Here is a 12,435-nt window from a genome sequence, read left to right on the forward strand (position 1 = left end):
TGACCATAGATGCTTGTGAATCCCAGTATCTCCAACTGTCGTCGACGAATGATGTCACACTGAAAATGATTCTTCGTTACAAATATTTTATCTGACTCTGATATCTGACCCCGTTCTAACCTTAAGGAGGGGTGAGAGACTATTTACGTCCCAACTGTATATTGTTTGCTTTGATGGTTGGTATTAACGATCTTTTTCTTTCAGGAAGTCCCAACTCAGAGACAAGCTCAACAAGACCAAAGGCAGCAATCCAATATCATCTACCAATATCAATAATGATTAATTTATGAATAACATATATTTATACTCAAGTATTGAGAATCCATTGAGACTGTAGGGATGGAATATCGAATAAATTTTTTTTCTATCTGTTTTTTGTAAAACCTGTTTTTGAGGTCACATACCGAGTGTATTTCTATTTGACACATTTAATTTTCTCCAAATGAGTGTTTTGAATCTCTAAGATGAAAGAAATTTTCATTTGTATATTCGAAGACCAGAAAATCAGAGCTAGATTTAATACTTCACGAGTATACAAAAATTCAGTTCTCCTGGTACCCTGTTATTTTTGGATTCATAGTTTTGAAACTTCGCTATAGAAAGAAACATGGTGAGACACATTTAATTCATTGAATATGAATGCGAAATTCAATAACTTTTATATCACCTCCAAATATCACTACAACATCGCTTTCACTTGGCCAATACACAGTAATTTTGGGGCGGCACCCATACTGCAAAAAATGTGAGTAAAATTTCGTGATGCATTCTGTAAATTTCACGGTATATATTAAGGAATCATAATTTTTCGTGATGTTTAACGCATAAATCCTAAAGCCCAGTATTATTTCTATTTTGATATGGTAAGTTTACATATGCTATGTACTTTTCACAAATTATTCTTCAATTTTGCATGTTCTATTTGGTAAAAATATTGATTCAATATTTATCCTGGAAAAAGTCATAGTACTTTACTAAGTTTCCGTTTATAATATTGTATTATGTTAACACACTTTATTAGTTCTGTAGTAGTACATTGTAAATAACCAGTAAATATTTTGTAATTATGTATTTCCAACATCAATACAGGAATTTTCATCGCTTGACTTCTTCAACGTAAAAATATAAATCTTAATAAAAGTCATTACTAATCGTGTAATATTGAAGAATTTGTTGTGGAGAATTCCATAATAAACTCGGAAAAAAGTCGTTATTCTAGTGCGCGCGCATCCCCCATTTGCCAGGCCACACTCGATTTTTGATTATAATGGTCAGCAGTTACGTTGCGGTTGTTGCGTATAGGTTAGAATTTAAGAATTTATCATAAAGTTTGTTGCTAATTATTGATTTCATCGAATGTCTCAGTAAGTACATATATTTTGTTTATATGAAAACAACAAAGATGTTCAAATGTAATTTGTGTACATTCCATTGTCACACCATCAGAAAATATGATATTCACTATTATGTTCATAGAAATTGGCCAAGTGTTGAATTTATTTGTCGCCGAAATGGCTGTGGCGTCATTTTAAAATCGTATACAGGTTACAGGCAACATGTATTCGGGTCACATAATTATAAGAAAAGTAGTAGTGTTGGAATTCGAGAGGGAAATTCACACAATAATAATAATTGTAATGTTGCTGGTTGTAATTTTGCTACATTGAACAAAAAACATTTATACAGTCATTTCAAAGAACCTAATGTTAGAGTAAGCTGTCCTCTTTCTGTAATATGTAATATAAATACAATTTTTTCTAATATCAGAAGCTTCAGATCACATGTTTTCCGTAATCATAGGAATCGAAACAGAACCGTTTTCAGCATTGATTCACAAATTGAAAGAAGTGATATAAATCAGACTGATATACAAGAAGTGCCGGCACCTATTAATAACTCAGAAGACTCAAATTGCTCCAGAGTTGAAATTGAAAAATTAGGAGTGCAGTTGCTGGCGAACATGTATGTCATATTACAGAGTAAATTTTTTTTATGTGATAAATCATTACAAACATTAATTGATGGATTTTCTGATATAGATCAGCTAAATACAAATTATATGATACATAATTTCAATGAAAATGGTTTCAATATACAAAATAACTTGTTGTCAGATACATTATTCAAATTCGCTCATAATGAAAATAGCGGATTATTGCGAACAAATTATATGAGAAAGAAATATTATAAAGATAATTTTAATTTTGTGGAACCTATAAAAGTTGTTCTCTCTTCTGACAATATATCTTCAAATAGCTTTTATTTTTATGTACCTATTCTAGAAACATTGAAAGTTCTTCTGGAAAATGAGAATATTTTCAAACAAGTAATGGAGACTTCTTCTAATCAAAAAAATTTATTTGAAGATATTTCAGATGGAGATATATTCAAACAGAATGACGCAATTGATGGAAATCGTTTTTCAATAAAAGTAATACTATATCAAGATGCATTTGAAATATGCAATCCTTTGGGTTCTGCTCGGAAAAAATATAAACTTGTAGGAATTTATATGACACTTGCTAATCTTTTTCCTTGGCAAGGAACTCAAACGGAGCAAATAAATTAAGTAGCTTCGTGTTTCGACAGAGATTTTAAAAAATTTGGATATTCTAAAATATTGGATAAACTCATCTCTGATTTGAAGTTCTTAGAAGAAGAAGGCATAAATGTAAAGAATGTAAATTTCAGAGGTAGATTAGCAGTAATAATAGGAGACAACCTTGGAAGCCATCAAATAGGTGGATTTGTAGAAAGTTTCAGAACAAATTCTTTTTTTTGTAGATGGTGTTATGTTGATAATTTAAAAAATTGTTCTTATTCACAAGTTTATGAATCAAGAAATAAAAAATCTTATGATGTTGATGTTAATTATGCACTTACCCTCGGTGATGTTTACAGGGGTATAAAATTCAATTCACCCATGAATAGTCTACGATATTTTCATGTTGCAGAAGGGTTACCACCGTGCTTCGCCCATGATATTTTAGAAGGAATATCTGCGTATGACTTGATGTATTCTTTGTCTTATTTTATTTCTAAAAAACTTATTACATTTGATTTTATAAATGAGAAATATACCATGCTCAAATTTGAATATGAACGAGTGTGTTTACCTACAATAAAAAGGGGCGAGAAAATAGTCGGTAGCGCTTCACAAATTCTATTTTTCATTAACACTCTACCTTTCGTGATGTACGAAAAAATACATCTGCTAGAAAATTGTAACATTCGGAGAATGATTTTAACTTTGCGTAGTATAGTAAATATTTTGATGGCTTTGCGAATTTATAATCAACAAATATGTCTCTTAAATGGTTTGATTGAAGAATATATGGATCTGAGGGTACGTTATTTTCCACATATCCCTCTTAGACCAAAGCATAATTTTTTACTCCACTATCCAAATTTGATAAAAAAATGTGGGCCTTTGAGACATCTCCTAATTTTAAAAATATTTTGAAATCGTTGGCTATGAAACATCAATTTTTGCATGCCTACAATTCCACTTCCAATAAAAACTTATACTCAAACAAAGTTGATGCCAAAAATATTGAAGTTTTTTTGTTATCAAATTTTCCTAATTACTGGAAAACTTTAATAGGTGTATATATCTCCAAATTAGCATTCATTAGTGGGAATGTTATATTAAGGGGTATATCCTATAAACCGAGAATGTATTTATGTATTCATAAAGATCAATTTGCTTCTTACCATTTGTGTCAAATCAAATATATTTTTATAGAACATGATTTAGAAAACATATATTTCATCGGTAAGGAGTTGAAAGCATTTTATAATTGCGTTTCTGGTCTTCTTTCTGAAATAATAGGAACACAAGAGTTGGAGCAGAATAAAACTTGTGACATATTTGTTCCCTATGAGAGAATACTCTAATCAAATCTTTATGGTTTAAAAAATCTCATAACACTTCCAGTGCTAGTGTCGAGAAGGAAGTAGTTGCTGATGATTCAATAAAATGTCACATATATAGCCCAGTACTTCGGAGAAAGTATCGAGGACTTCTTTCTAGTATCAAAGGTGGGGATATAAAAGTAAAATCTACTATCCTATTTATTAATATTTATTTATTCCAGACAATGTCCGATATACATAATGATGATTTACCTCTGACTCCAAGCATTGTGGCAGTAGGTAAAATGAGTTTTCATTTTTTCTTGGCTCCAATTCATTCTCAACCATTATACCACAATGAACATTTTGTACTCCCTCTACAACCCAGATTTCTCGTTGTCCATTTCTAATGACCTTCAGAAGTTTATATCACCAATTTGATCTTTACTTTTCTTTTATTTATTGTTGTATCGGTATATAGTATGGGGTTGAAATTTCCATGATAGTATACTTTCTGGGAACAAAGACGAAGACAGAAGATAGGAACCTCCAAATGAAAAAAGAAAAATTAAAATTGAAAATAATGAATTGAACTCTTCATTAGGATGTGTAATTCATACATACGATAGATATTCACATACAAAAAACCGGTAGAAGAAGTCCATCCGAAACAATTATGTTTAATTGAACATTCAATTATACGAAAATCACCTTTCCTTCTAGTCAGCTTCTACTAGACACAAAATCAAAAAAAAATCATTCAAAACAACCGCCTTCAAAGAAAGAAATATCTCTGAAAAATACTTCCCTTTCCATACACACACTGTACATTCATACTCTTCAACTACTCAATCATCAGCCCTTATAAAATCCTAAAAATAGTTCTCGACATTTACATATCATTATTCATATAATTATTCATGAGAAACCTATTTATTTTTTCATTTAAGGTGTTGCACAAGAAAATGAAATCTTCTTTGTTTTTGTGGAAAGAGAGAACATTGATTTGCAAGGATATGGAACATTTATGGAAGCTATAAAAGTTGCGTTTTCATTATATTTCATTCTTAATTTGAAATATCCTCCAAAACTCCAAGCAACCTTCGAGCTCCTACAGAGGATGTATCTCAAAATTCATCCTGATGCTGGTTCCAAGAGTAGAGGAAAGGTTACTCAGACAAAGAAGAAAGTTTTGAATTATATGTTGAAATTTAATAATCATTCATTGCAAATAAAATGAAGATCTAGAAACTATGTCTACTCACAGAAAAGCAATTAATTGTAAAATTATCATCTTTATGTACCAAGTGAATGAAATAATAATAATTTGAGGAATTCGAACTTAGGATCAAAATTTATAGCCAATTCAAAATGTAATATAAACTTTTGATAATATATGGTTGTTAGTATTTAAATTTATACAAGAATAAATTTATCTTTTAGTATTTTTCAAGCAACATTAATAAATGGAATTGAAATCTTCCTTGTGATACATAAAAATGATAATTGAACGGCTATTTGCTATTAACACTAGAATCGTATCATCTTTTGTTGACAATCTTGAAAATTAATTTTTATAATTAAACCCATTTACTAGTACGGTAGTTATAATTTTTAGTTTCGAATTTTATTAGATATGTCAACAAATTAAATAACTGGTTCTTCCCTTGAATACATTTTCAGTTCCCCTTTTTATAGCATTTAATATTTGTAACATTATTGTGTTAGTTTTTATCGTTCCTTACATTATTCAGTTTGAAAATGAGTACCTATTTATTTTTATTTGTTTATTTGAAATATTTATTTTATGTTAATTGTTTGTTTTGATAAATATTTTTGTAATGGTTTCGGATTTTAATATGTAATAACCATGAAATACCTTGTAGTTTTACAACAAAAACGTAATAATACCTTGTAATTCTACATTCTAATATTACCATGTATTTTTACATATGCCTACCCTAATATGTATAATGGAAATTTACAAAGGAATTCGAAATTTCGCATGGTAAAGATACAGTTCCCATATTGTATTATTCCTCATGTTCAGAAAAAAAATCCAATTCGAGTAATGTACAATTATATGAAGGGTATAGTAAGATTACAGATTTGATGGTAAAACCATGCTATTATTACTGAAAATTTCCACAATATATCGTTTATAATAACCTTATTTGTGGTGTAATTTCAAATTGCAAATCTTTTTTACTGTGAAATTTTACTAAATAAATTGTGTGACTTTTACATTTTCTATACTGAAAAAAAATTACGTAATTAGTATCGTTATATGATTACATAATAGATTGTGGTAATAAATTGCCAACGATAATTTGTGTAATTATTTTTATCAGTAACGGTTCTTGAGGTTTCCAAATCGAAACCAATTTTCAAAAATGAGGGATCAAAAGATGATGTTACAAAATACCTTTATGTTTGCTTGCAGAGTCAAATAGCAAAAATAATTGAAATGGCATATAATATTCGTATCAACAAATTCTTAAATCACCACCACCCATTATTTAATTGTTCATAACGGTTTCAGACAAAACAAATCAACATCAACCGCAATAGGCGATTTTTGTACAGACATATACGACTCTCTTAACGACAAACACAATCCCATTGCACAAGCAATGGGCATTGTGTTTGTTGCATTCGATGAGTTTTTGTTGGACAAGATGTATCGCATTGGTGTACGAGGAGTCGTGAATGAATGGGATGCAACTTATCTCAGAAAAAGGCAACAAATTGTAGTATTAGATGGAAAGAGATCAACAGAAAAAATTGTGAATTCTGGTGTCCCTCAAAGCTTAATCTTGGTACTTGTTCCATTTTCAATTGAATGGTGTACTCATTTCCCAATTCTCGAAAAATTGTCATGTATGCTGATGACACTAATATTCCAATTTCAGAAAATAAATCAATTAATGCTGTTACCAAAACATTTGTGACAATGATTTTCATAATAGATGCTGGTTCAGTGGACTATTAGTTAATCAAAAACATTCTTTATGGTATTCACAACAAAAACTATAAATCGTGATATGAATGTTTTATTACGAGTGAATCATAAATCGGTAGAACAGATAAATTTAATTAAATTTTTGGGTGTCAAAATAGATTAGAAGATGACATGGGAACCTCATATTAATGATCTAACGAATAAATTGAATACAATTTGCATCATTATCAGATAACTCAGAAGGCACAATATCGTTAGACACACTAAAATTATCTTACTTTGGAATTGTACAATCCGCATTGAGCTACGAATAGATATTTGGGGAAATTCAGTACATATGAATAAAGTCATCCAAAAGAAAATAATAAGATGTATGGCTGGTGTAGCTCGTGGAACCTCCTGTAGAAACATATTCACACAACTCTAAATTCTAACAGTTCCTTCACTTCACATACTTTTGATTATCATCAATGTCAAAAAAGGAAAAAATAACCTGACTGAAAGATATGATCTACACAAATACAGTACGAGAAATAGTGAGAGCATCCACCAGCCATACTAAAGATTGAGCATTGGTCGGGACTCTCAAACATACCAAGGAATCAGGTGCTTTAACCAACTCATAAATATATTCCCGCACTTAAGCTCAGCGAATTCAAATGTGTGCTGACTCGTTATCTAATAAATCAATAATTTCACTCCATTGATGAGATTTAAGACCGTACATTGTAGAGAATTTCAATCCAATAGTATGTATATTTTTCATATTTTGAATTGTATATTTCTGCCGTATTGGTAGGTAGTTCAAGACATAGCCTGGACCATCGATTTTCACTTGCTATCGTCCAACCCGTGTTAGAAATCACACGTAACGTAAGACCTCGTTAATCCGTAGCTCGCACAAGTTTTGACTTCTGGTTGACAGCTGCGACAGGTGCGACAGCTGGTTAATGGAGAAACAGATTTCAAACAGATGTTTTTTGAACAGCTGAGCTGTATCTATGTATGCTGTATTGAATAGATTCTTATTCTATACCCTTGTATCACTTGGTTTCCGACTGGAAAAATATTTTTCGAAAAAAATTCTTTGAAAACGTTACTTTTGAATCCATACGTTTTCAATATATATTTTTCGAAAAATCTTTTTCCAGTTAGAATACAGGTGATATTTTCCGATGGTAATGTTTAGATCAGGAACGTATATGGAAGAATCAAAAGTGAAGTTGAATAAATCTTTCCAATAAAAATTGTGAAGATACCAAAAAAAGGGAAAAAGCTGAAAATCCAATTTTGATACTGTAGAAAACTGATATTTCATGAACACGAATTAGTACATCTTGTACTACATGCTAAGGTGTGTGTATCCGTGCCGAGAGGATGAATGACATTGAGCCTATCAGCTGTCTCTACGGAACCTTCGAGATACCGAGAGTAAACTTAAAAATTATTTCTGACGCTGAGTCTATAGAGGAGATGGATGTCGACTTTACGGCTCCAACTGACCTCCCTGTAAACTCAGATCAGGAGCGAGTCTACAGTGGAGATGGATGTCGAGTTTACGACTCCAACTGACCTCCCTGTAAATTTAGTTTAGGAGCGAGTCTACAGAGGAAATGGATGTCGAGTTTACGACTCCAACGGACTTCCCTGTAAATTTAGTTCAGGAGCGAGTCTTCAGAGGAGATGGATGTCGAGTTTACGACTCCAACGGACCTCCCTGTAAATTTAGTTCAGAAGCGAGTCTACAGAGGAGATAGATGTCGAGTTTACGACTCGAACGGACCTCCCTGTAAATTTAGTTCAGGAGCGAGTCTTCAGAGGAGATAGATTTCGAGTTTACGACTCCAGCGGACCTCTCTGTAAATTTGGTTCAAAAGCGAGTCTACAGAGGAGATAGATGTCGAGTTTACAACTCCAACTGACCTCCCTGTAAATTTAGTTCAGGAGCGAGTCTACAGAGGAGATGGATGTCGAGTTTACGACTTCAACGGACCTCACTGTAAATATAGTTCAGGAGCGAGTCTACAGAGGAGATGGATGTCGAGTTAACGACTCCAACTGACATTCCTGTAAATTTAGTTCAAGAGCCAGAGCAGCGGCGTACGCAGAATTTGTCGCAGGTGGGGGAACTAACTCCCCATGAGCAGGTTAGCAAACGTTTGCGCTCGAGTGAGGTTTCACCAAAACCACAGGCAACAAAGGCCTACACGGCTGAATCTAAGGCATTGTCAGGTGTAACTGACGTGCAGAAGGTTGTCGTGGGTATCAAGGTGGGAATCTTGCAACTTGACTATCCGACTACCTCATTAACAGAGCATATACTTTGTGCCTGCCCCGCTGGGGACCGAATCAAATCTTTAGAGTTCGGCAGAGTGGGTTCGTTTGGCCGAGTGAGAATAGGTGTGAGCCACAATAAACCCTTGCGGGTTGCGGTGGAGGGTCGAATAGACTCACTCACTTTGGACCAGACCTAACTCAACATGCTGAAATGCAGAAGTAAATCCACAATGGCATATTTAAAATTTCAAAACACTTTTGACATCTGCCTATTTCGAAAATAAGCGAACCAGCGGAGAAAAATACTGCATCATTAGATTTTTTCCAATTCTGAAGACGGATTTCAGCTTCCGAAACAGAATCTGTATACATATTTTTTTATTTGATACAAGTTCAGATAACTAGAACATTTATCTTCTCAAAGAAAGACTTTCGTTCATTGAATAGTGATAGTAATTTTTGAGTGTTGAACTGAAAGATTGAATAGATGTGTAATATTTCCGATGGACAACAAAAATATTATACATTCATATATAAATGGCCAGCTCAAAGTCCGTTCTGATCTCTATAATATTCCAAAGCCGTTATTGATTCGGTTGTGGAGTGAAAATTCTCCGGGAACGGATATTGCCCTAGAAAGAAGGGATTTAGATGTCGGTTTTGATATATTTTCTTATATATTTCTGAAGCGGTAATCCGAGCTGGATTTTTCTCATCCAAACAGACACGCGTTCAGACTGTCAATAACTTGGTTAATTTGAAAAATGAAAGCGATACGCGGTATGATTATATTCCTTGAAGTCGTTAAAAGAAATGGAGGATCGAGTGAATATTCTCGAATAATACAGTTACGAAGCTTTATAATGGAATCATTGATATTCTTGGTTTCATTATAAAGTGGATTTTTCATTGTAGTGAATTCAGAGTTGAATAGTGAGAGATAAAAATACTGAAAAACAGATCTTTGATGATACTGAGCGAGTGAAATTTAAGTGAGCGAATAAGAATCTTGAAACTGCAAAGGTTACACAACAAGTTACGAGTAAACACTAAATGGGCAACAAAAGTTAATAGTAAAGAATTTTGAAAGTCATTACTTTTCGTTACATTTTTCGAATATTGATGTGCTCAAAAATTGAAAATATAATTTACTAGTATTTTTGGGAATCATTTCATCAGCGAAAAAAATTTCTCAAAATATTTTTTGTTTTCATGTGAAACCGAACCGAGAATTTGAAAATCCAGTCCAATGTAATTTCTTATCGTAGACTTGGTACAGTCAATAAATGAATCAGTACAAGCCTATCAACATTTTCACTACCTATCATTTTATGTTGAAAAGCTCAAAGAAGGAATATTTTTTTCGATAAAACTTAATCTTCAATATATTCGCCTTCGAATGCAGATGACGATAGTTTTGATTCTGGTGTGAACTCGGGTTTTTTTTATAGTGAAATAGCTTCAAATACTGCTCAGAATCATCAATTCGTTCTTGTTTTTGGTCAATTGTTAGCTCGCGTGGCATCCACTATGAACAGATCTTTCGTATACCCAAATATTCATACACAATACGTCCAACACCACTTGTCAATGGTTGATTTTCATGCTGCGAAGTCCAAATAATGTTCATTAAGGTAAGCGTTAACTTCAACAGTATTTTATTTGCCAAAAAGCAATGTTGAATATAACTGGCCGATACTTGATGAAAATCCATATCAAAACTAAATAATACAGTTTATTCTATGATTTTTACTATACAGGGTTTCGAAAAAACCGCGACACGTGTTTCGCTTTACAATAGCTTTCTCAAGCTATTGGTAGTCGGTAGCCAAGCAGTTCGGCGTGGGTGCTTTGTTCACTCACTCGAATTGACTGCCGTGTTGGTCGGTGGTTTAAGCCCTAGTCTGAACGATCGATCTTCACTTGCTATCGTCCAACCCGTGTTAGGAATCACACGTTAAAAGGTAAGACCTCGTTAATCCTTAGCTCGAACAAGTTTCGACTTCTGAGGGTTGTCGTTCATAGGGGTGCAACAGCTGGTTAACGGAAAAACAGATTTTTAAACAGATTTTTAAAAGCATAAACTGAAACTATGCTGTGTAGTGAAAATCATACAATAAACTGTATTGATTAGTTTTGAAAAACACATGTTTCAATAACACATGAAATTTCTTTATGTCCATTCTTTTCAAACTTACATAAAATGCTTCACACGAAATGTTCTATCTCACAAACTAAAAGTCCGACAGCTGTGAAATTTGTACACGTGTGTTTCGAAGGTTAGGGTTTGATTCAAATAATATGGATCCAATACCAGTACCACCATCTGTGTGCAGGAATAAATTAACTTTTCAGCACATTATTTGCCAAATTTTTTCTCTCATTGTCTTTATCAAGTGAATCCCATGCAGCTATCGATCCAATATTTCGGATTTGCAGTTCAGCTGTTTTTATTTTTATTTTGCTCTCAAGGAACAACCGTAAAGTATCATTCATGTCATTTTGGTGCACCGGGCTATTCAAGTAGTGACTATTCAGTAATTGAATTAGTTCTCATCATTTGCACAGCAACATATCTAATATACAGGTTGAGTCAACAAGATTTCCTCGGTCCATTGCAATCAGGAAAAAAAAATTCGAATTGCTCAATTTGTTTCGCAGTCATATCGAAAAATACTATCTTTCAAAATTATTGTCTTGTATACTGGGTGATTCAGCCGAGCGTGACCAACCAAAGTTATACGAATAAATCATTCGATTCCATATTTCATCAGCTCTCTGAATTTCCATTGCGACATTGCCCAGAAAAAACCTATTTTGCAGACAATAATTTTTTAATTCACCACCAGCATGTCTACAACAATTAAGTGGATTTTTCTAGGAATAGTCAGTCGATATCACTATGATAATTTCGGTAATCTCAACTTTTAGAATCAATATATATGGTGCTCGGTAAAACCGGTCGAGTTTCATTCAATTTCAAACAGACACAATTCAACTTTTTCACGTTCACTATACGAAAAACAGATATTTCACAAATTATACCCAGTTTCATTAATTGTTGTAACGACAAAAAATTCATTTACTTACGTTCACTTACTCAAAATTTTTTCAATATGAACAACAACGCCTAAATTTTTATTGATTAAAAGAATCCAAAAGATGTACAAGATGGTGACCATTTTCTGCAACACAATGTCATTATTTTTTTAAACGAATTTTCTACATATTCCAGCATATCCTCTGGGATTTCCCTGAAAGCTCTGGTGATTCTCCGTTTCATGTCTTCTATAGATGTTGAAGGAGATTGGTAAATAATCCATTTGATATACCCACATGAA

At 32.8% G+C, this 12,435-nt stretch overlaps 1 protein-coding gene across 1 annotated transcript in view; it reads left to right on the top strand.

Annotated features, from left to right (window-relative positions):
- The window catches only part of Cpr66D (Cuticular protein 66D), an 89,183-nt gene extending 88,813 nt beyond the window's left edge, over positions 1-370 (top strand). The window contains exon 5 of the mRNA XM_074181882.1: positions 205-370. Within this exon, the coding sequence (XP_074037983.1) occupies positions 205-276 (72 nt within the window). The 3' untranslated portion in view covers positions 277-370. The remainder of the gene's footprint in view (positions 1-204) is intronic.
- The last annotated feature ends 12,065 nt before the right edge of the window (positions 371-12,435 follow it).

The sequence above is a fragment of the Leptinotarsa decemlineata genome, unplaced genomic scaffold (assembly GCF_025532065.1).
Source record: "Leptinotarsa decemlineata unplaced genomic scaffold, Ldec_3_MD MMD2_tig00026317_RagTag_RagTag, whole genome shotgun sequence".
NCBI classification, from domain to species: Eukaryota; Metazoa; Arthropoda; class Insecta; order Coleoptera; family Chrysomelidae; genus Leptinotarsa; species Leptinotarsa decemlineata.